General features: G+C 41.8%; 2 protein-coding genes across 2 annotated transcripts in view; one reads left to right on the top strand and one right to left on the bottom strand.

The window, feature by feature from the left end:
- The window catches only part of myo1b (myosin IB), a 124,228-nt gene extending 114,729 nt beyond the window's left edge, over positions 1–9,499 (bottom strand). The window contains exon 1 of the mRNA XM_072445181.1: positions 9,373–9,499. The gene's annotated coding sequence lies outside the window, so the exon portion shown is untranslated. The remainder of the gene's footprint in view (positions 1–9,372) is intronic.
- A 1,451-nt stretch (positions 9,500–10,950) lies between these two features.
- LOC140359925 (eIF5-mimic protein 2-A) lies at positions 10,951–23,652 on the top strand. The gene is made up of 12 exons (XM_072445179.1): positions 10,951–11,097; positions 11,677–11,750; positions 13,410–13,586; positions 13,738–13,832; positions 16,550–16,615; positions 16,728–16,863; positions 18,940–19,049; positions 19,801–19,971; positions 20,690–20,836; positions 21,725–21,863; positions 22,073–22,195; positions 23,033–23,652. Exons 2-12 carry the CDS (start codon positions 11,687–11,689, stop codon positions 23,062–23,064), a joined length of 1,260 nt encoding a protein of 419 aa, XP_072301280.1. The 5' UTR covers positions 10,951–11,097; positions 11,677–11,686; the 3' UTR covers positions 23,065–23,652.
- The last annotated feature ends 204 nt before the right edge of the window (positions 23,653–23,856 follow it).

The raw sequence follows: 23,856 nt of genomic DNA, 5'->3' as shown, positions 1-23,856 counted from the left end.
GAAACGTCACAATTTTCCAATCAGTTATGGTTGTTGGACCAAACTGTGAAATCCTTAATTAACTTTCTGAATGGAAAAAGTAATGCTATTGGCACATAAACAGTCAGATTAAAAACACATTTGCCTTTTTGAAGCATAGATTAAACGGAAATGACTCACTTTTGCTGCCCACGACTGTCACATTTATCATTTTTAAACTTTATACGATTATATTCTGAGTAATAACGATTATTAATTAACCGAATGATCTTGACATTCCTAGTCGCAATCACAGTCTTTCCTTTATACGCATTTTGATCAGACGTATATCAGACCAACTGGCCTTAAATCTCCAGCAGCAGAACATGCATAAAGCTTTATTTGAACATTTCCGTACAAAGAGGGCAATGCACAAAAACATTGCAGTAAATTCAAGCAGTAAATTAAGTTGTTGTAGTAAATTCCAAATATTCAACCCGAACCCATATGGAGAAAATAATCAAAATCGGCCTTTCATATTGACCCAAAAATATCAGCAGAACGTATCTCTTTCTCTCGATTGCAACTCCATGTATTATGAAAACATCCCAAATATGGATCACGGCAAAAGGTCAAGTCTAGGTTTACGATTAAAACACTAAATTTGGGACAACATCAAACCAATTTTATAATAAACATTAGGATTCTCAGTGTTTTCAGCAGCACATGAGCGTTGACCAGCTGCAGTGGTGTGCAAAATGTGATGTTATAAAAGTAGATATTTAACACTAGATATTTGACATTTGAGCACATATTGATCAGGAAAAGTAACACTTTGTCCAGTTTTAGAATGATCTTGAGCTTCATCAGAACCAGTATCAAACCACACAGGAACATAAAGAAAGTACTGTTATTCATAGTGGGAAATGGAAAATAATGACTTAAAAATTGAATTATTGCGGTGTCAAAATTGTTATCGAGAATTGAGCCTTTTGCTTGGTGTCAAAATCGAGTTTAAAATGTTTATATCGTGTCAACATGCAGCATGATTGGCTAAGCTTGACATGGCGGAAACACTATAAATCAACAGTTTACCGAAGCCTACGCAATTTATTTATGTCCTCTATTTTTCCTATTTCTATTACGACACTATAAATGTAAATCACAAAATTGCATGGCAAATTCAGGCTTACAATTTGCATTAGAAATTGGTACCCACGCGATTCCGCACTCAATACAACGCCCGCTCGAGACCGATACATACCATGCCAGCCAATGTCGAACCGCCAATTTGCATAAGAGGATATGGATTTATGATCTCAGAGTATCCGCTACAAAAAAAAAAAAATGAGATCGGCTATTTTTAGACGTCCAAATGAGCGTTTTTGGATTCGTCTGAAAATCCCTCGCTGGCCGTCCCCCCCGCCTTATCCCGTCGACTTCTTGGCGCGTGCCGCGGAGATCAAATGGGAGCTTTCTTTCCCGCCAAACGTCAGAGCATCTGCAATTCTGGATCAGCGTTTTTGATCCCATACGTTGGCCATACATCACAAGTCGCCTAATTAAAAATAGCGTACAGGAGCGTTTCATCTATAATTCCCATCGATTAAAGTGCTCCATCTCGTGCGGCTAAAGAGAGAGACATATGGTTTGTGTTATCGACTATAATGAGTGGGCTGGACGTACGGTTATGTCGGCGAACAGTATTACCGGACACGCTAAGTCGCCGGTATCTTTCTGACCTAGATTTTGACGGAGATGACGGGCAACAAGAAGCATATGGGGAAAAAAGCCATTAAAAGTGAATTAATTATTTAAGATTGGGACAGCATGAGGCGCGTTTGTCCTTTAGCTCAAGTCGAGGCCGCAAAGGTCAATGGAACTGAACAGACTGTGATCAGAGAAACGACATTAGACTGTGGACGTGAATGTATTGGAATTAAGATGTCAGTGAACCAGAGACAAAACAAGCACTAAACCAGGGCTAAACCAGGGCTAAACCAGGGCTGAACCAGGGCTGAACCAGGGCTGAACCAGGGCTGAACCAGGGATAAACCAGGGCCGAACCAGGGCCGAACCAGGGATAAACCAGGTCCAAACCAGGGATAAACCAGGTCCAAACCAGGGCCAAACCAGGGCCAAACCAGGGCTAAACCAGGGCCAAACCAGGGCTAAACCAGGCCAACAATGTCTTAAAAAAATATAAAAATCGGGACGAAATAAGGACTAAACAAGAACTAAGCCTAGAAAAAAAACACAGAAACTCGTCCAAACAAAGACTATAAATCAATCCAGGACAATTGGGTTTAAACCAGGTCTAAAACCCGCACTCACCAGTCCTAAACCTGTACTCAGGCACAACTTTCTGGTGTAACCGACTTAAATTGACACTTGACATTACATCAACTTTCATTTCCTGGAGACTTATTCTAACCTTGACCACAAAGTCTAAACGGAACCAAAACCCTGACCGGTTTTAAAACCACATCTTTACTTGAAATCAGGTCGTTGATCTATGGTAGTAATAAAGGATTTACGTCATGGAACCTGATAAGGTAGATTCCCAGGAATACAATTTTTAGTCTCCATTATACGTGATGAATACACGCCCATCAGAATTGGGACTAAACCTGGAATCTAACCTGGAATTTAACCTGGAATTTAACCTGGAATTTAACCTGGAATTTAACCTGGAATTTAACCTGGAATTTAACCTGGAATTTAACCTGGAATTTAACCTGGAATTTAACCTGGAATTTAACCTGGAATTTAACCAGGACTAGACCAGGACTAGACCAGGACTAGACCAGGACTAGACCAGGACTAGACCAGGACTAGACCAGGACTAGACCAGGACTAGACCAGGACTAGAACAAACCCAAACCAAATCTATGCCATTAGGACCAAACCAGAGTCAACACACATCGATTTAACCAGGATTAACTTCTGGACACTATTGCTTTCTCATATCATCGCCCGCACAACCCACGACAATAACAGTCAACGTTGCAGCCGCCAGACTAAAACTTCAGGCAAACAAGAACTCCTGCTCTTATACATTTACCTGCAGTGTAGATAACGACTGTGGGTCACTTCAATGCTGCGAGTCTGACCTCCGCTTAACCCCCCGTCCACTCTGCCCTCTGCCCCACACAGTTCACTGCTGCTGCATTAAGGACTCCTCTCTCTCTCTCTCTCTCTCTTGCACGATCAGAGACACTGACGCTCGCTCTTCGGGGACTTTACAGACAATTACCCAGCATAACGCATCATATATTGTCATTTGTTTGCACGGGCATTAAGACAAACAAACACTCCCGAGGTCAAATGACGCCACCGCATTTTACACAACGGGCCGTCTCACGGATTGCGTATCGTGGCAATTGCTTCAAACGGGGGATTGCATATTCTTTGATGGCAAGAACTAATTAAAATCTGTTGAATTGGAAGGTATTCTCGGTTTTGGACCCATAAACAATCTGCTGCATGTGATTCTTAACTGTTTGTCCTTGAGCAAGTTGACTTTTCAGTCGCTAATGGCTACTTTTTCAATTAGTCGACTTGTCAAATGTACTGTACATTTCAGTTTTTAGAACAATTATAACCAGACAAAAAGGTAAAAATGCAATGTTTCTAAACAGAGAATAACCACCAAAAAAGATGTATTATTTGCCATGTTGGTTTAATAATGCAACATGTTTTTTTGTCATAAAACATCTTTTTTGGCCTGTGTTTTTAAGTCAGTCCAAGTATCGATTATTGAAATGGACTATTAACAAGTATTCAGATTAATTGTAACTTAGCGTAATTGTAGTGTTAGTAATAGTATAACCCTAACCCTAACCCTAACCCTAACCCTAACCCCTAACCCCTAACCCTAACCCTAACCCTAACCCTAACCCCTAACCCCTAACCCTAACCCTAACCCTAACGTGTCCGTCTGTCCGTCTGTGAGAGTCGGATCTCTCCTTCACTGGAACTCCTCCAGGTTTCTACGCTTTTTTCCCAAAGAGGTTTTTTTTGTAGTTTTTCCTGGCCGAGAAGGAGAGTCTAAGGACAGAGGACCCTGGGACATCGTCCCTCGCCACCACAGACATTGTCTGACTTCATCGCCACCACAGACATTGTTGATTCATTTCTCCCTGTGGCCCTCAGAGGCAACTGTTGTTGTGATTTTGGGCCTTACAAAAATAAATTGATTTGATTTGATTTGAACCTTTAGTTGATTAGACGATTAATGCAACATTTGTATTAAATGACTATAAAGGGTTGATATGAACCACAGCAGAAAGGAAAAGTCATATCAAGAGTGAGATAGCAGGAGATTTGGTAATTAATTGTTCATTTAGTCTACCTTCTTATAAACATTTATCTAATTTACTTGTTGTATTCTTGTCTTGTCAAATTTGGTTCATTTGACGTGCCTCAAATGAAAAGCTCAAGCCAAATAACCCCCGTACATTTACTTTACATAATACAGTGTGAATAAAGCCGCGAGCAGTGCATAAATTGGCCCTTGTTGGTGGCGTGCCAGTCTAGTAAAATATAAAACTGGTTCCAAACCGTTTAGCGCTAATGATGGAGGCAATTATTCCTTGTGGTCATCTGCTCCATTCTCGCTCGCTCTTTTATTTGCCCACTGGATTAATTAAACTGCAGCCGCTGCTGCTGAAGTCTTTTGTCATGTGGATTGCCAGCTGCACTGTCATATTTCCTTATTTTATGAGCTTAGGTGTAAATACAAGCATTGTTGTCGCGTTTAGCCTCATATTCAACCGGGATAAATGGCATTGTTGTTGATGGGGAGCCTGAGTGTCCTTGCGTGATACAGACTTATGTATTTGAAAGAGGATTAAAAAGGTGCAGCAGGCGGTTTTGTGTGTAACCTGGTCAAGCATTGGCGTTGCTGTGCGACCTCTGACATCCACTGTACAATGTAAAAGAGCTGTATATGCATTTACTCTGCACCTTTCAAAATAAAAGTTTGCCGTCGTTCATTCCTTGCTCTTTCACAATCGTTGGTCATCGGTTTGTGCACAACTAAATATGCCTTACACAGCAGAAAGACGGTAACAACCATGGTAACCAACACCACCAATTACACAACTGCACGGACAAATATACACAGTGAAGTGTCTTGCCAAAGGGAACAATGACGTAACTGTGTGGGATTCAAACCACCAATGTCCAGGTTGTGTTTTATCACTTGAATTGTCTATAAAGATGGAACTCTGGCTCCTTTTCACTCGTGTTTATTGTGGTTGGGGGTAAAAAGTGAAGACATTTCTTAAATTCTGCTCAAATGTATTAAAGTGAATTTTTCAGAGGCCGCTTTGATTAGAAAACAGGGCTCTGCAAGACGTCGCAATCAAATCAAAATTGCTATAAATGGTCACAATTAACAAATTGCAAAGACTGCAATTATTGAAATAACATAATCGCTTCTGCAAACAACAAAATATCTGTTCTTTTCTTGAATAGAACTGTTAATTCTGCAGTTTAGACCCGTACAAACAATGTTCTGAAATGCGTGGGATTCTTGTGTTTGTTAAGCAATTACAGTTAATGTTCTTCCCTCAAACGTTAATGCTCCTGGGTGTTTTAATCGCAATGCACCTGGGAATAAAAGTATTTTATTCCCAAATCGCTCAGCCCTCTATAAGCTATTATGAAAAGTCAATTGTAAATGCTGAAGTCTTCACAACTGTAACTGTTCCCCGGACAGTTTTGCATTAGCAGCTCTTTGATTGGTCTGTGGCACGACTCATACCAATGGAGAAAACAGCTGCCGTGGACGTAAAGAAACATCAAACTTAATCAAAACGTGAGGATTTATTACTCAAGCTACATACGAAATGTGGAAAGTGTTCGGAGTCAAACCGCATTCGGGAGAAAAACACCACAAAGCTGGTTCGTTCGTGAGGGATTTACTGAGAATGTAACGTGTAAACCTGTCAAATAATAGAATAACACAGTACAGGAATACAACTAGAGTCACTACGACAACAACAACGTGTGGCGCCATCAATTCAAGCTCACATTTAGAGCGCGTGTGGCCTTGCGTCTGTGAAAATCGACACAACAAACGCCAACAGCAGCTGCAGAGACGTCGTGAAGTTTAGAAACGAGCGGCTCTTCTGACAGTAAAATGGGTTCGGCTCTGCTCTCGGGACGGCCCAGGTCTCCGCCCCCTCGGTGTTGATACTGGGCTAACAGCAGACGCACGCCTCACTAGACTAAGCCAGACCAGTGCAAACACCATTCATCACCATGGCACCGGGGCGGGGGGGGGACTTTGGTCCTGTCGGCACACATTACACATACATCACAACGGCATCGACCCCAAAGAGCACATTTAGGGCCTCTTTGACACATTCAAACAGACAAGTAAAAACAGAGCGGCCGTCAAAGGTGAAACGTCTCTTCTCCAACTATAAACCTCTAAATAAGAAGAACACAAGAGCTTTATGGATTGGATTAACTGCGCTGTACTATATTTGCCATGGATCATTACATTTACATCAAGCAATGAGAGATAAAATGAGTGGGCAGTAAACTAAAAGTAATAATTACTATATCGACTTCAATAAATGACATATGGAAGGATATTTTTTTGGGACCCAGTGTTTATCATGTGTCACTTTTCTTTGCACTGGTGGAAAAGTTTTTGTCATTTTTGTTGTAATATAAAGAGATTTGAGTCGAAGAGTGTCGAATAAGTAACTTCTATGACCAATTAAAGTGATTCATTTGGATTATTATTATCATTATTATGTATTTTGTTGTTTTTAGCAATATCTACATCAAGTACTTTCAAGATTATTGTTTATTTGAATATTTTCTGTAGAAATATGTCGTGACAAGTCTAGTAAACTGAATAAAACTGGAACAAAGTCGCTCGATCTTACAACAATTATTATTTACCATTTCTCGAGGATAAAACCAATACTAAACAAAACAAAGATAAGGTTAACTTTAGCGTGACTAAAATGGTTACAAACTAGGACCACAAACATTTGCACTTGTCAGGGATGTTACATTGATAGTTAAACTTGACACACATTGGCTATAATACAATACTAAAAACAAGACCTCCACAAGGTGCGCTCGTCCAAAACTGGCTTAAACGGCTGTGACTTTTTCCAGAAGTCTCTGCACGGCTTACATCACTGTTTGTTTGATCACTGCGGGCAATAAAGTTCACTTTGACTTTCCCGGTAACATGGAACAAATGTGCGCTCAGAACCCACAGAGGTCAGCAGATTCTAGAAAGATGTAATGTGTGTGTAGACTGTAGAAAAGACTCTCTGTAGAACCTGTTTCGTCTTGTTTGTTTGCGGTCATTTCAACTGTCGTTTACGTGCGTTTGGGGCTTGCGGAGTGTCCAGTGGGGGGCGCTGCAGCCGTTGTGCAATAGAATGAACGTGACATCATAAAGTCGCCCTATTCTGCTTAATGACCTCGTGTGCTTTGAACTTGTGCTTTGAAGTTGGGGAAATTATAAAGGGCGACGGAACGAGCCAAAGGTCGATCAAACAGAGTCTAAAGTATAGATACTAAAGTCTAAAGAATAAAGTATAAAGAATAAAGTATCAAGTATAAAGTCTAAAGGATAAAGACTAAAGTCTAAATAAAGTATAAAGTCTAAAGGATAAAGACTAAGTCTAAAGAATAAAGTATAAAGTCTAAAGGATAAAGACTAAAGTATGTATAAAGAATAAAGTCTATAAAGTCTAAAGAATAAAGTCTAAAAATCTAAAGACTAAAGTCTAAAGAATAAAGTCTAAAGTCTATAAAGAATACTAAAGTCTAAATAATAAAGTCTAAAGAATAAAGTCTAAAGAATAAAGTCTAAAGTCTAAATAATAAAGTCTAAAGAATAAAGTCTAAAGAATAAAGTCTAAAGTCTAAAGAATTAAGTCTAAAGAATAAAGTCTGGCAGTAATGTAACACTTGAATGAAGCCTAAAGAATAAAGCTGTACGGTGGAAGCACCGAACGTCAAAGAAGGAGAGGAAGATGAAGAAGAGTCTCCCTGGAATAAAGCCGGTTGGTCTCTGAAACAACAACAACTATTCTAGTCACAAAGACATATCATGACCTCATGGGCTTTGTAACACCAAAGCAATGGAAGGAGTACTTTTACGGACTACGATAGTCTGAGGACTACGAAACGTCTGAGGAATAAAGTCTGGCGGTAATGCAACAATTGGATGCCAACCGCCATAAAACAACAACAACAACAACAACACTTGGATATCAGCCGCCATAAAACACAGAAGAAGAAGAAGAAAGACAACAACAACAACAACAACAGAAGAAGAAGGAGGAGTAGGAGAAGAAGAAGGAGAATGATATGATATGATATAATAGAATGTAATCAGAGGTCAAATAGATGACAATATAATGCACGATATGAATCATAACTACAAGTCTACTTTCTCTGCCCAACAATGATTTGCAGATGGCATTTCCATCAGTTGTCCTTCCAAAAGCAATATTTGAACATGTACTTGTTTATCCAGGCTTAGAAACGGCCTGAAAAGTGCATTCAGTCATGTCCAGCCATATAAATAACACAAATAATACAAATGTGGATCTCATGACAAGCCAACGGGGAAAACTACTGTTTACTAAGTGCAAAAGCTGTGCTCCATTACTTTGAGTGACGGGGTAACATTTCATGGGAACAGAAAACCTTGCCAAAACAACTTGAAATAATTCAAAACCAAAGTATGTATGGCATTAGCACGGTTCCAGCAAGCAATTGGATCATTAGTTGTGGTTTGAGACGAGCTTGGAAGCACGGAAGAACATTTGTCAAATCCTTCACTCACAAATCACTTCAGTTTTGCTGTAGGCATTCACAATATAATGTAACATGCTAAATAACAATGCTCATTAATGCATATTTCATGACAAGAGCATCAAGCCAATTTACTTTTACCATGTATGGACTCCAAAAGCAACTCACCAAAGTGTAAAAGGAGCCATCAGATATGAGCCTTGAGCCACAATAGGCTTGAGTTGTGTGTTTAGTCTGACATATCCTCCTCCATTCCCTTATTGTTCACTGGTTTTGTCACTCTATAAATGCAGTGCTCATCTTACAAATCCATTATTCGCTCCCACATACACTTTAACATTCTCATTTGATCACCAACTGTCCCAAACGTGTCCCAACTAACTTCCAAAACGACCATTGTTTGGGGAACGTTAAACACAGCACCCCAACCCCCTCTTGCATGAAATCAGGGGGGAATGAATGAAAGTAGCAGGAGATACAATTGGAAACTCTGCAAAATACGTGTTGAATGAATGAAGGGGAGAAAAAGGGCAGCAAAAAACCAAACACACGCACACAAAATTTAAAAAAAAAGGTTCCATTGTGCCAAAGTGTGCGCGTGTCAGAGACTTGCCTTGAGTGTATCTGCTGCACGAGTCGCTCCCTCACGTTGTAGTAAATCCTCCTTGGGACAAAAGTAGGATCAAAGCTGGGATTCTCCAAAGTAACTCCTCCTGAAGTCCCTCTCTCCTGCTGCTGCTGCTTTGATTGCCTCCAAACCCGTCCCGTTGCGCGCACTCAAAGCCCCGTTCCTTCGGATGGATGGAGAGGGCGCATCCACAAACTCTTCAGCCCGCTCCGGAGCTGCTGTGTCTGGGGCGCGTGTGCGGCGGTGAGAGGGTGCGGGCTCCAGCGCCGGGGCCGTGCGGAGGGGGGGGACTGGACTGGGCTGGAGAGAGAAAGAAGCGGCGTCTCTAGCCTGCAGTGGAGTCAGCAGCGGCGGCGCGTCCCCTAATCACCTCCAGCCCGGGCCCGGCACACGCACGCGGGAGGGAGGGGGGCGCGTGCTGCTGCTGCCGCCGCCGCGGGCTTCACGTGGCGTAGGAGCATCAGCGGGCCCGTCCTGGAAGCTGCACAGAAATAATAAATGATGATGATAATTGAGTTTTGACTGCGTGTTTGGAGTGAATTACACTTTTTTTGAGCAGCTTCTTCGAAACTTTTTTTTTTGAAATTTGCTTTCTTAGTTTTATACTCGTTTGAATGCTGCAACTTGAACTCATTTGGCCATAACTTCATTGGCATAAATCAGAATCAACATAGAGTTTATTGCCGTTTGTTAATGAACACATTTCACAAACATAGGAACTTGTGAACTGGTGATTCACAAACAACAAAACATTGAACAATGAATACAAAACGGCATGATATGTACATAATAAAATATAAAGTTATGTAGACTTAAGTAAAGAGTCTAAAAAGCAAACAATAAACGAGGCTACATAAAAAACACACATCTGAACCTACTCAACAACTCTTACGTTATTTTTGTATGTATTTATTTTGTATTCATCCATTCATTATTTTTATTTTTATTTGCCAGTTCAATTTTAATCTACTTATTTATGTGTTTGTTTATGTGTTTGTTTATGTGTTTGTTTGTTTGTTTAGTAATAGACTATATCTCCATATATAGGATAATATAATAGATCCATGGCTAAATCGACCCATGCGCCCGGAAGCCTTGTTTACGCTGTGAACGCACCACAGGAGCAGGACGGGCCTCTGCGCGCGCGGCAGGACAATGTCCCCCTCCTGCGTCTTAATTCTACATAGCAACTAAAGACCTAACTACGCCACACTTTTATTCATTTATATTCACTCCGTTTGGATCCACGGATGGCTCCAAACACGCAGGCCTGTGTTACGCTGCAGAAACATTCTTCCAACATTTTTTTTATTATTATTATAAATATGAATAACAATAATGTACAGTTAGTGATAGTTGAACGTCCATGTTTCAATGTAAGGGGTGGTCTATCCCGTGGCGTTCGGAAATGACGCACACGTGGCACAAATATATCAATGTGACGCAACAAAACCCTAAAATATAGTGCAACTTGTGCGCATGCGTCCACTTCCCTGCGCTAAAGAGCCAAAAGCACAAAGTCGCACTGTAGTTGGCGGCGCGCGCGCCCCTTCTCCGCCAATGTAGCGGCCCAATGTGATTTAACTGCACCGCGCATGCGCACCAGCCTCCATTATTCCTCCTTTTCTGGGAGTACGCGTGTTGGGAGTCCGGCTACGAATCACTTTCTGTTTCACGGTCTGTTTTTGTACCCCAATAGTATTTCGGTGAGTCAAAACAATCGCTTATTTACTTAATATTACATTTCCGCGATCGTGTGCGATTTGGGCAAATGAATAATGATAAAAAAGCGGCTCGTGCGCAGTACAGGTGTCGCCAAAACACGGCTAGCGCCTCCGATCGTGAAAACGTGAGCGCTTTGTACTTCGCGTGTGCCGTTTCCGTAAACCGCCGTGTACAGTTCACACAAATACATCCAATATCAACGCGGAATTGTTGCCGTTTTCCTGCTTTAAATTACGACTACGCGAGTTCGCGCTTGGCCGGTACAGGAAACGGTTAACTACAGCGCTAATTAGATTAAACGACGATGTCTGGGCCTAGCTCCGCGTCCCGCCCGGCCTTGTGTACATGTTAAGCTAGCTACAGTGCTATGCTAAAGCTGTTTTTCTTCACCTTTTAGTCTCTGGGAAGCCGCAGAAACAGACTTTGTCACGTATTTAGCGCGTTTTTAGTGTTGGAAAAGCGGCTAACGGAAGCTAGCGCACGGCCTACACAAAATGGGGACTGTCGGGGCTGCTATCGTCGATGCTAACGTGGATGTTGTCTGTGCTTGTGCGTTGCAGAGAGTCTTTTATGAGTAATCAAAAGCAGCAGAAGCCTACGCTAACAGGCCAGCGCTTCAAAACTCGCAAAAGAGGTGAGTTTATTTTGTTGCTTTTCACGCGTTTGGTCACGTTTGTGGTGTTACTGTGGTGTGTGTGGTGTGTGTGTTTGGTGACGCTTGCGAGCAAGTGGTGGGTTGGAGTTTGACAAATCAGAAAATGCTTATTTCTTGCCGTTGAACACAGTTTGGAACATAGGAACTTGTCTCCACGTTAAATTCCATCATGAAATAATAATACCATGAGTCAAATTTGGCTTGCATAAATTAAGAATGTACTGATAAAATGAGGTAAAAAAAAAAGTATGTATTTACAGCTATTTAAACCAACATTTACAAATAGTTGGACCGTAGTCCAGAAAATGAACAGTGAGTGTCAGGTTCACAAGTCCAATGGCAGAGGGACAGAAACTGGCTGTAGGTTCTGGTGTATGGACCTAGCCTCCTGTCTGAGGGGAGTGGCTCAAATCGTCCACGTGCAGGGTGAGGAGGGTCAGCAGTGATCTGACCTGCTCATCCTGGAGACGCACAGGTCCTGCAGAGATAGAAGTCTGCAGACGGTCAGCTTCTCAGCAGACGCTCAATGCGCTGTAGTCTCTGTTTGTCCCTGGCGGCTCCAGCGTACCACGCGGTGATGGAGGTGAAGATGGACCCGCCTCCATCACCGTGTAGAACTGCACCATCATCTCCGCTGGCAGATTGGCTTTCCTCTTCTGCACAGTTTGCTTTTGTGAGAATAATATAGGCTAAGCTTGGCATCCTGAACAGATGCCCGAGCCACCTCAGCTGGCTCTACATGTGACTGAGCTCCTCACCCTATCTCTAAGGAGGATAAAACACTTTTCGACCTCTTGTAGCCGCGATCTTGTCCTTTCGGTCATTACCCAAAGCTCGTGACCATAGGTGAGGGTAGAAATGCAGATTGACCGGTAAAATTGTGGGACATTAATGTGAAATGAGTCTCAAATCACTGTTCTTTTTTCTTGCTGTAGCATTTTATAGATTTGAAGATTAGATAGATTTATAAATTATTTTCAGTATTACAATTTAACATCTCTTGACAACATTTATGGGTTTACATAAATTTAGATATTTTGAGCTTTTGTAATTTTCCTGAGAACATCTGACATTAAAGTTATCTATATAGTTTCTCCCCCCTGCGCTTTTGATTTACTAATGTATATTATTCTTGATGGATTTGATGATTTCACTTAGCTTATTTGATTTAAAGTAAACTCTTTTCCATGCGTACATATGCAGTATGGCCTTTGTGCTTCACAAGGCATTACCTCTGTTTCGGCAGACAAAACTTACTACGTTGTCGCTACAAAAAAAATTCACTCCTTACAACCGAAATCCACCAAATAAGAAACCCACTGCAGGAATTTCAGTCTAAGCTGGGATTCAGATTTGAATTTTGGGGGCATTGAAATGGCTTTTTTGTGGTCAAAATGAAATTGGACCGACCATCTGAACACAGTACATCAATGACAGAGCTGCTTTCAGCTCTTGCTTCTGGGTTCAAATTCTTCCGATTGTCTATTTGCTAATATACAAGACTAAAGTCTGGTTCCCGGCTTTAACAAGCATCTACGATGTTTTTTTCTCTTTCTTAAACTCAAGTTCATCTGTAGATGTACATCCATGTATTGCAGGTTGTCTCAAGAATTAAACATGTATATTTTTTCTTGTCAGATGAAAAGGAGAGATTTGACCCTACTCAATTCCAGGAAACCATTGTACAAGGTCTGAACCAATCTGGCACAGATTTGGAAGCGGTTGCGAAGTTCCTTGATGCCTCTGGTGCCAAACTCGACTACCGACGCTATGCCGAGACCCTGTTTGACATCCTGGTGGCCGGTGGAATGCTGGGTAAGTGGCCTCATTCAACCTTTATGAACAAGTCAAAGGTGGCACTTTTATAACTGCAGAGGAGTGATTCGTCTCAAGGACTCTGCTTTACCTCACCAAAGTACAGGACTTCTGGTGTGGCACTAGTTTCTCAAATCATTTTGTTCTTCAGCCCCAGGAGGAACTCTCTCCGATGACATGACGTGCACTGAGTTCTGTCTTTTTAAAGCACAAGAAGATGTCGAGACAATGCAGGCTTATGCTCAGGTGAGTCCACGCTCATGATAGATATATATATATATATATATATAGATATAGATATATAGATATAGATATATATATATATATATATATATATATATATATATATAGATATATATATATATATAGATAGATAGATAGATAGATAGATAGATAGATAGATAGATAGATAGATAGATAGATAGATAGATAGATAGATATATATAGAGAGATATATATATATATATATATATATATATTAGTTGTTTATGTCAGTGAGGCAAAGGTAAACGAGCGGCTCATTGGTCGCCTAATCATTCAGAACAAAATCAAACTTCACTTGCCTCCGATTAATGGCTTTTTTGCTTGGCTCATTAAGTTGACCAGAGTTGTGATTTTCAGTACACTGCTATTTTTTTTTATTTTATCCTTCCTCTAAAGCTACATTCCACCTCTCAATCGCACCCATCTGAACTCTGGGGGATGAAACCTATACCTATAGAGCTCGTGCAGCTGACTTCATCGGGTCACGTGACGGCAAAACAAACCACCACGCGTAGTGAAACCCAATAGATCCATGAGTGAAACACTTTACATTTTCGTCTCTGTTCACCTCGAACACAACCACCAAAACATGGTGATCTCATGCGCCGCATATGGATGTACCAATCGACAAGGAAAGAAAGAAGGCATTTCATTTTATCGCTTCCCAAATGCCCCAGAAAGGCGAGCGAGATGGATGGCTGCGGTGAAGAGACAAAACTGGCAACAGAGTGCCACTGGCAGAATTTCCAGCCAACACTTTCCGAACGTTTTGTTTTTTGAGCCCAAGCTATTGTATTGAACTGCAACAGGCCTTCGACACGATCAGTGGCTTATTCGGCACTTTCCACAGCTGGACTCTACTAACCCGTCCTGACACTAAATAACTGTAGGCATCTAAACTTTTATAAGCTTTCATCACTTTACCAGTTAAGTAGGACTGACGATTCACCAAGTAATTGTACAGGTCGTGGTAGACAAAGTCTGGGATGTCTGATGGACGGTATTTGTTTGCACCATTTTGTTGTGCGCAAGGTTACGTGCTGTTTCAGTGTTCTCGCTTGGCTGAGGATGGCAGTGGGACAAACATCCCACCGCCATAGATGGCGCTCGCTAAAAGTACTTGAGCCACGGGGCTCGATATGGAAAGCCAATATGATCACCCTCCGCCACTTAGGAGCGGCGTACAAAATAAAGCAACGCTTTTAACGCTGAGCGCGGTAATTTACGGCAGGCAGCGCTCGGCGTTCTCTTAATTTACGCCATACGCCGCTCCTAAGTGGTGGAGTGATCATATTGGCTTTCCATATCTTTTGGGTACCGTGCGAGCGCCGTGGTGCTTTTAGCGCCTGTTGCGTGAGCACGGTTATCTTAATACCTGGCTGGTATCTTTTGGGCATGGCTGTGGCCAGCCGGAGCATGGCGGCATCTTTTGGGCATGGCGGCATCTTTTGGGCATGGCGGGGCCCGCCGTGGCATGGCGGGGCCAGCATGGCGGGGCCCGCCATGCCAAAACTCCTCATTGAGAACACTGTTTAAATGATAAAGGCGGAGCCTCCTGTCACTCTCTGAAACAGAGCGACTGAGCAGCGCGGCTACCGAACGTGAAAGACACATGTCTCCCGTCTCGTGTATTGTGAACTTGGTGTGCTACTGGTGGTAGTCTGTAAAGATGTCTCCCACAATCAGAAGGCACGGGTGAGAGTTGGTGTGCACAAGCAGAGCGACCCGCAGCACTAGACTCGACAGACGCCAATCTTAAATAAACGTGAACAAACTTGCAGGAAAATGATAGGGATCCTGCACCCCGACAAGTGAACTTTTTACCACATATCGGTTCTTTAACTCCATCTAAATGTTCTACATACTTGGATAATGTCGTGTTGGCTGAATCACCGCTCATTTTGTATCGATAGTGTAGTTTGTATTTTCCGAAGCCTTTACTAAATCAAGCGGCGCTTTTAATTGACGTTAATAACGATAAACGAGCGCACGGGTACAGTGTGCGCCGCCGGTGGCGCGCGCGCGGTTGGCCGTCCCTGCACTCGAAAATGCCCATCCACATTTTAAAGTACCCTGTCCAGAAGACGGGTGTCCTATCTAAAAGCCTGAGTGTGCATTGCAAAAAATTGAGCTCATAAGTAAATGTAAAGATGATCTCTCATATCGAAGTTTGACACATCTGTGTCAAATGTAAAGTAAATTGGTTCAAATCAAATGACAAATATTGCTGGTGACAATGTTAATGATTATCACATTGTTCACTGTTTTTGTTCTAAAAGAGTGAAATGTATTGCAATTGTTTTGGAAATGTATCCATTTGATATCGTATACAGAGTATATAATAACTTATTAAAGGGTGCAAATGGAGCTGATTTTAGAATAAAGCCAAAACTGGTGTAAGCTGCTGAACGATGTAAACCAAAATGGCCCTTTCTACACAATTTAAAATGTTACATTTACAGTCTATTCACTTTTTGTGCAGTACTTGGATTATCCCTGTTCAGAGTTGAAGTTCAAGACAATCATCCAATAAAAAACGTTTTGTGTGGCCCGATCTTACAGCCCTGAACCCCAGACAGTAGAATTCTCTTGCCCCATGTGTCTTTGCCTCTAATACAGGCTGTAACTGTCAGTGTTTTAAATGTCTTTCTTTATAGGCCTCTCTGGGTGTGTTACTGAAACTGGTTTGTTTTCTGTAGGTCTTCAACAAGCTGATCCGGCGTTACAAGTATTTGGAGAAAGGGTTCGAGGAGGAGATTAAGAAGGTGCGTTACACTTTATATTTCCCATAACTCGTAACTCTCTGCCCATACACTTTTCCATTCAACCTGCAGGATTTGTGCTGCTCTAACAGTACTTTTCTCTCCACATTTGCAGCTGCTGCTCTTCCTTAAAGGCTTCACCGAGTCGGAGCGTAACAAGCTGGCCATGCTCACGGGGATTTTACTGGCCCATGGCAACATTTCGGCCTCCATCCTCAGCAGCCTGTTCAATGAGAACCTGGTGAAAGAAGGTACACGTTCTGCCTGTTGGGGCCGCGTTGTCATGGTGTTCTACAGGCATCTCACAAGTTCATTTTGCTTGTCTGCGTGTTGCTTTGGTCTTTCCCCTCTCAAAGGACTTGAACATGTTGTGCTCATGGTTTGCTGCAAATCTAAATACTCTAGACTCCCTGTATTCTAAAATTAGCCTGGAGGACGGGTCAGAATAGAGATTTGGCAAGTGACTTCACACCGTTTGGAATATTGGCAGTGAGTGGAAAAACTGTGAATGTCAAGGACGAGGTACCGTACCTTTCAGACTTTAAGCTGCTACTTTTTCCCCCCACGCTTTGAACCCTTCGGTCATCACAACGGTGCGTCTAATTTATAGATTTCACTGGCTAACTGCCACCAGGAGGCGCTCTAGCAAGAAGCACAAGCGTGTTACACACTGTAGAAGAAGACGTCAGGGGACACTGTGTTTTCTATATTTCAAGCTTCAAAACGCTGTGTTTTCTGACAATTAGAATCATGATCACGGAAAAATGAGTCAAATGAGCGAGTGAATCTAGACGTGGCTGAAGGCAAAGACGCACGTGGAGCGCCGACATGCGGTCAAGACCTGGACTGACGGGGAAGTGAAGTCTTGTGTATTAGAGTAATCTTTATTCTCCTGACACTTGAATCACGATAAATGCAACTGCAACCGGTTTAATGACGAAAAGAAACATAATATGTGAAAGGCGCCTTTTTAAATGAGCTGTCCTTGGTCATGTGTTGAGGGAAATTGTGTCCTTCATCTCAACATACTTTTTAGAACTAACCGGCTGGTTCTTTGATATCTAACAACAAACAAGAGCAACATCTTCACGCCAAAATGTAAACTGAAATTCTCCCTGTTCACGATGCATGCATCAGTGTGCAGAATGAGACGAGGCGTTTCTGACACCTCTGCGTGGATATTTTTAGACTTCTCAGTCCCGTCGTACAAAGTATGTACGTTTAGTGAAGGCGCTGAAAGGTTTGGGTTCTTCAGTTCACCTTAAAGCCTTCTGTGCGGAGCTGCACATAAATATCAACTTATTTGAGACTCGGTTAATTTAGGCTTTTGGACTCTATAACTGTGGTCTTCAAAGGTTTAGAAGCATTACCATAGCTAACAATTTAAACCGAAGTATTCGGGGGAAATGTTGTTCCCATTGTCGTGAGAGGAAACTCTGAATTTGTAAATGTTTTTGTAACGATGCATTCATAAGTAGAGGCCCAACAGTTGCACAGAAGCAGGTTCAGACAGCAGGGGGCAGTAGAGGGCGACGACAGGAAAAATAACACAAGTATTATCAACATCTTAACTGTCAGATATGAAACTTTGCCTCGACTCGGGGCGCAGCCGTGTTGGGTTGTCTAACTCTGATAAACTCTGGGTTTGAAATGATGCCAGTGTTTCCAAGGAATTGAATTGAGGAATTGAGTGATGCAAGAGCGTTCCAGTGTGAATTTACCTGTCGGAGCTCTGAAAATCTGATCACGAATAGCCTGAAATGCTTATAAAGGTGTTAAATATTTTATGTATTTACAACTGTTTGTTTGTGATTTTATTTAATGTACAAAACATCCAAATCCGTTAGCCGTGTAGTGAAAAATGAGCAGCTTTAGACGATGCTTCATGAAGGAGCCATAAAATACTCCAGCTTCTCAAGTACTAAGTAGCTTTATAGTTCAGTAAAAAGAGGAAGATATTGATTCAAGGCTGTTAAAAGTCTATACAAACGTTGGAAGCATTTCTATGGGATATAAATGTGGCGTTAAAGGGTATTGGTTTCTCCTGTCGGCCCCCTGTGTCATAACGCTGCGCTGAACTTTTGACCCCTTTGTATGTGTAACGCACGTGTCTACGTCTAAGCCCCGTCTGCGTTTAATGCCCCTTTTGATGCCCTCGCGCTACAGTCTAGATCGAGGCTTTTCTCAACCGAGCCGCGCTTCCACGTAGAGCGCCATCTAATTGCCTCCCGCCGAGCCGTGTTTACCGACGCATTACTCGCACCTAGCTTCATCCCACCAGGTCTGCACACAAACAGCTGACGCGCGCCTTTTCTGCATTTGTTCAGGTGTCTCTGCCTCATTCGCTGTAAAACTCTTCAAATCCTGGCTCTCCGAGAAGGACATAAACTCCGTGGCTGGGAGTCTGAGGAAAGTTGGCATGGACAACAGGCTCATGGTGAGAGAACTTTGCTTAAAAGCCAGGATTAAAGGCGTGGCCAGAGTCAACACAGGAGTTTATATAGGCACTTGACAGCTGTGTTTAATGCAGGTTTAAATGATGCTTAAATCGAAGTTCAAATATTCAATGATTTGTTTTCATTTAATCAAGTTCTAGAGCCAATTCTCAGTAAAGGCATGTGGTTTGTTCCTATTTTGGGGCAAGAAATCTGATTTTTTTTTTTTTTTTTTTTTTTTTTTTTTTTTTTTTTTTAGATGTTTGATGTAAGAGGGGGATGTATTGTAATTGTTTCAGAGATGTGTAAAATATGAATGGAGAACATTATAGTTAAACCCAAATGACTTTTTCTCCAATTTCATATTCCATGTTTTATCCTATACTGAGATGTCACCCACCTCCTAGTTAATGGCAATGATTACACATCTAGTGTATTTATATTCATTGGAGGCTGAAATCCATGTTGCTTTTTAATAAGAATATAATCTGTTCAATGTGAGGATGAAAATAGTGGATATATTGTATTACCATGACGAGTGTGTTTGTCTCAATCTTTAAAACATGAAGATTCCTCCATCTTTTACTTAATGTTTTTTTTAGTATTGGACCGTGTGTTATTGGAATATCTGATCTACAGTTTGAACATGTATTGTTACATGGCTCTAATTTTTAAAAACGCTGACAAATGCTGAGTTCCTGCAGACTCCTGATCGAAGTATTGGTCTCAGTCGATTATTTTCTCTTTTTCCAGGAGCTGTTCCCGGCCAACAAACGCAGTTGTGATTACTTCTGTAAGTACTTCACCGACGCCGGACTCAAAGAGCTCTCAGACTTCGGCAGAAACCAGCAGTCCATCGGAGCCCGCAAAGAGCTGCAGAAGGAGCTCCAGGAGCAGATGCTGCGCGGAGAGCCCATCAAGGACGTAAGCCTCCTCCTGCTGCAACACACTGAGACCAGACCAGAGCGGAGGGTCAGGGCCGGTTAACCTTTATGTCTGGCCTTTGAGTGGTAGAACGTGCTCCCGAGTCACGACGTGGAGTCATTCAACCTGAACATATCGCACTTTGTCGTGTTCCGTATCAGAGCTGCACGATGCATCACATCTAAGTGAAATGGCTGTTTGATTAGGTGCAATTATTTAGGTAAAAATGCCAACTGTAAAACACAACATCCTGTGACTGGAAAAAAAGAAGCTAACCTTTTAGAGTTGTACAGAGTTGTTTCATAATGCACAGGGTTCTTGTATTTCAGTCTTTAATGTCGCTGAACAGAATCCTACATTTCCAAATCACACTGCAATATTATTCGAACAATGACAAGAATGCTTGATTTTTATATAAATCTGACTTTCCACCTCATCCATGGGTTTCATAGGCTTGAAAAGGAGCAGTTTGTGGTAGTTGAATTTGAAATGTGTGGCTTCAAACATTGACACTTTTGGGGAGAGAGATTGTATTTTGACCTCTTAAATGGGAGTAGAAAGATGCTAATTGTACATGAATCTTGGTCAAATTAAACACCGGGGATATAGATGGAGCACAAATAGAGTTCAAAGTGGCTTAAAAGCGTCTGAACTGCAGTTAAATGGTAAATGGATTCTTCTATTATCACTGACTCCTTTGTGTTTTGGGGCTTTGCAGATTATTGCCTACTCCAGGGAGGAACTGAAGAAGAACAATATTTCTGAGCAGACGATGATCGGGCTGATTTGGGCCAGCTTAATGAGCACTGTGGAGTGGAACAAGAAGGAGGAGCTGGTCACGGAGCAAGCCATCAAACATTTGAAGGTAAAACTACAGAGTCTGCATCTGCTGCATGGGTTTGAGCTCGTGGGAATGGGTTTAGTGCAAAGACGAGAGCTCGTATATAGATGTTTAGGATCCAGAGAAGTTCCTCTTTGCACTAAAGCTGTTCAACTTGCTTTTCCAGAGGTGCACAACACGCCACTGTAACTGCTGTCATTTTGGACACAAAATATCCAACACTATTTCAATAAATTGAGTTAAAATAATTACGATTATGTTTTTGTGAGAACAAAACAAACAATGCTTTGGAAAATAGCCCATCCAGAACTGAACCAGATCTAAACTAGTGCTAACCCAGAACTGGATTTAATCTCTTGGAGGGCCTGTTTTGGCCCCTGGGCCTGATGTTTGAGCTTTGTGTTCTTTGGACCGGAGGTCGGCCAAAACTAGATATCGGCCTGAGCTGAAGAATTCACGCCCAGAGCCGCTGCTCTAACGTTAAAGCAGCAGCGCCTCGACTGTGTGCTCTGCACACGTGACAAAACATGACTTTACATATCCCACAACTGTGACTTCAGCTTAACCAATGGAAATGTAAAAGACTAAATTGAACTGTTTTGTCTGGATTTTCTCCTCGTGGACAGGATGAACTTGAATGGCCGTGATGGCTTTTTATACCTCTAGTGTTCATTTAATATTTTTAAATGTTACAATTTCAAGTTCATACTCAAAAGTTTAGTTTATATAGTTTCCTTGTTAACCCTACATGGCCTTGTATTTCTCTTTTATAACTAAATGGAATGTAGAAACCTTTTATACTCTCTAAAACTGCATCTTTGTCCAACTTTGTCCAACTGTACAAAATGCTTTGATCTGTTTTTTTTCTCCATGTGTTGAACTCACTAATTGGCCTCTCCTGTCTCTTTGCAGCAATACAGCCCGTTGTTGAGCGCTTTTACCTCCCAGGGCCTCTCCGAAGTCACCCTTCTGCTCAAGATCCAGGAATACTGTTACGACAACATCCACTTCATGAAAGCCTTTCAGAAAATAGTTGTGCTGCTCTACAAAGGCAAGTTCTTTTCTTTACTGGCAGTTCCCTCTGTTCTGGTGCCGCTCTGAAGGTGGAACGTGATGCCAGGTGGCTGCAGATTAGAGCCAAAAGTTTGACTTGACTGATGTTGTCAACCTGCCCGGCAACGTTTGTTTTTCCAGCACCTGCCGATGCATCTGTGGATTTGGCAAAACGCTTAACGTCATTTTTGTGTGTTGGTTTCTTAGCTGACGTCCTGAGCGAGGAAGCCATTTTGAAGTGGTACAACGACGGTCACCTCGCCAAAGGGAAGAGCGTGTTCCTCGAACAAATGAAATCGTTTGTGGAATGGCTCAAGAACGCCGAAGAAGGTAAGCACGACGTCATCCACTCCAGCAGTGACTCATCCAGCTTTCTGTGGTGGTTTCAAATATATTCTGCTCCACAAATGAGTTTAGTTAGACACATTTACCCAGGGTTTTAATGACTACCTACTTATGAGATGATGGTGCTTTTCACAGATGAAGTGTGAAGTACAGTATTTTACATGAACTACTCAAGCCTCACATTGTGCTCTTGTTGAAGAAAAGTCCAGGTTGTTTTGTCCAAAGCAATTTTCTGTCATTTTTATCCAGAGCACATTTAATTTGTCAAAGCCACAAGGAAAAAAGCATTTACTTTTCAAAACGTTGCACAGAAAGTACATTCTACCGCTCAAAGACCTGACCTCGAATGTACTAGAAAAAGTGAATGGTTTCCACTGTCAAATGAACTTGAAATACAGACGCCTAAAAATGACTTGCAGTACTTTTAGTTGTACTTTGGACATGTCGATGAAGCATGATGAACGTGACAAACTACGGCCTGGGGGCCAAATGCGGCCCTCTGACCAATCTTTTTTGGCCCCCCGGCTTCCTGCAAAATTGGGCCAAAAAAACAAAAAGTACTTTTTGTTGTAAAATTGGAAAAAATTTAAGCATTTTGATGTTTTACCAAGCTAATATTAATGTTCAAAGTCCAATAGACCTAGGGCACTAATATGTCTGTAAAAATGTCAAAATGCGGCCCTTGGTGACAAAAGTTTGGACACCCCTGTTGTAAACCATATGTCAGAATAATACGTTTTCCATAATTAAATAATAGTTCCCCTCTCAGAGCTTTAACTCTTGTTACTGTACACTGACAGCTGTATTTTGTTTCCCCTCCAGAGTCTGAGTCTGAGGAAGAAGAAGCTGACTGAAGGCTCGGTGCCGACTGCCATTTTTGCGACTTAGTGTTTTTTTACATTAACACAGCACCAAATGCAGTGCCGAGTTTTGTAACCGGTATTTCGGGGGATTCTGTTTTCTTGTCTCTTCTACCTCCTCATATCTAGTTCCAACTTGCAAGGGCTTTAATACTGGTTTATTTTAGATGCCAATTCTTTCCCAAATCATTATGTCTTTGTACTTGTGAGCTGGACTGGACACAGTGCCACAATAAGTTAAAATTGATCAAAACGAAAAGTCATCACTCCAAATTATGGAACCGATAAAGATTGTTCCCTCGTCAAAAGTTGAAATGTCGACAGATTCCTCGCTCGCTGGAGGCGCACATCCAGCTCCTCCCGATGGTAAATCCCGTTCAGATTGACCAATTACATTTGTACCAACTGTGTGCGATTTTGGGGGTTTGTGTATCCTTGATGTGGCTTGCCATTTTACGGTGGTAAAGTAAAAGTGACAAGATCCCATGAAATTTAATTAAATTTGTAACAAAACCATGTTAAAGCTGTAGTTTTTAATTTTCTGTACCATAAGGTTTTTAAAATAAAGACACTGCTTTCCCAGATTGCTCAATTTATTGTGCACATGAAACGTGACGGAGCGGTTTACGCGCCAGTGTCCAGGAGTTTGGACCGTGCAGGAATGTCCAGTTTTAATTGGTCTTGAGCAGTTTGTGAATTGAGTAAAATGATTTGACTTCTCAAAGTGGGTGGGGATTATGCCATTAACAGCAGCAGCCTTTAAATGATGAATGATAATTATCTGGA

The sequence above is a fragment of the Eucyclogobius newberryi genome, unplaced genomic scaffold, assembly GCF_026437365.1.
Source record: "Eucyclogobius newberryi isolate DKJ021-1_F unplaced genomic scaffold, fEucNew1.0.hap1 SCAF_14, whole genome shotgun sequence".
Taxonomy (NCBI): Eukaryota; Metazoa; Chordata; class Actinopteri; order Gobiiformes; family Gobiidae; genus Eucyclogobius; species Eucyclogobius newberryi.
This window is presented reverse-complemented; position numbering and strand designations above follow the sequence as displayed.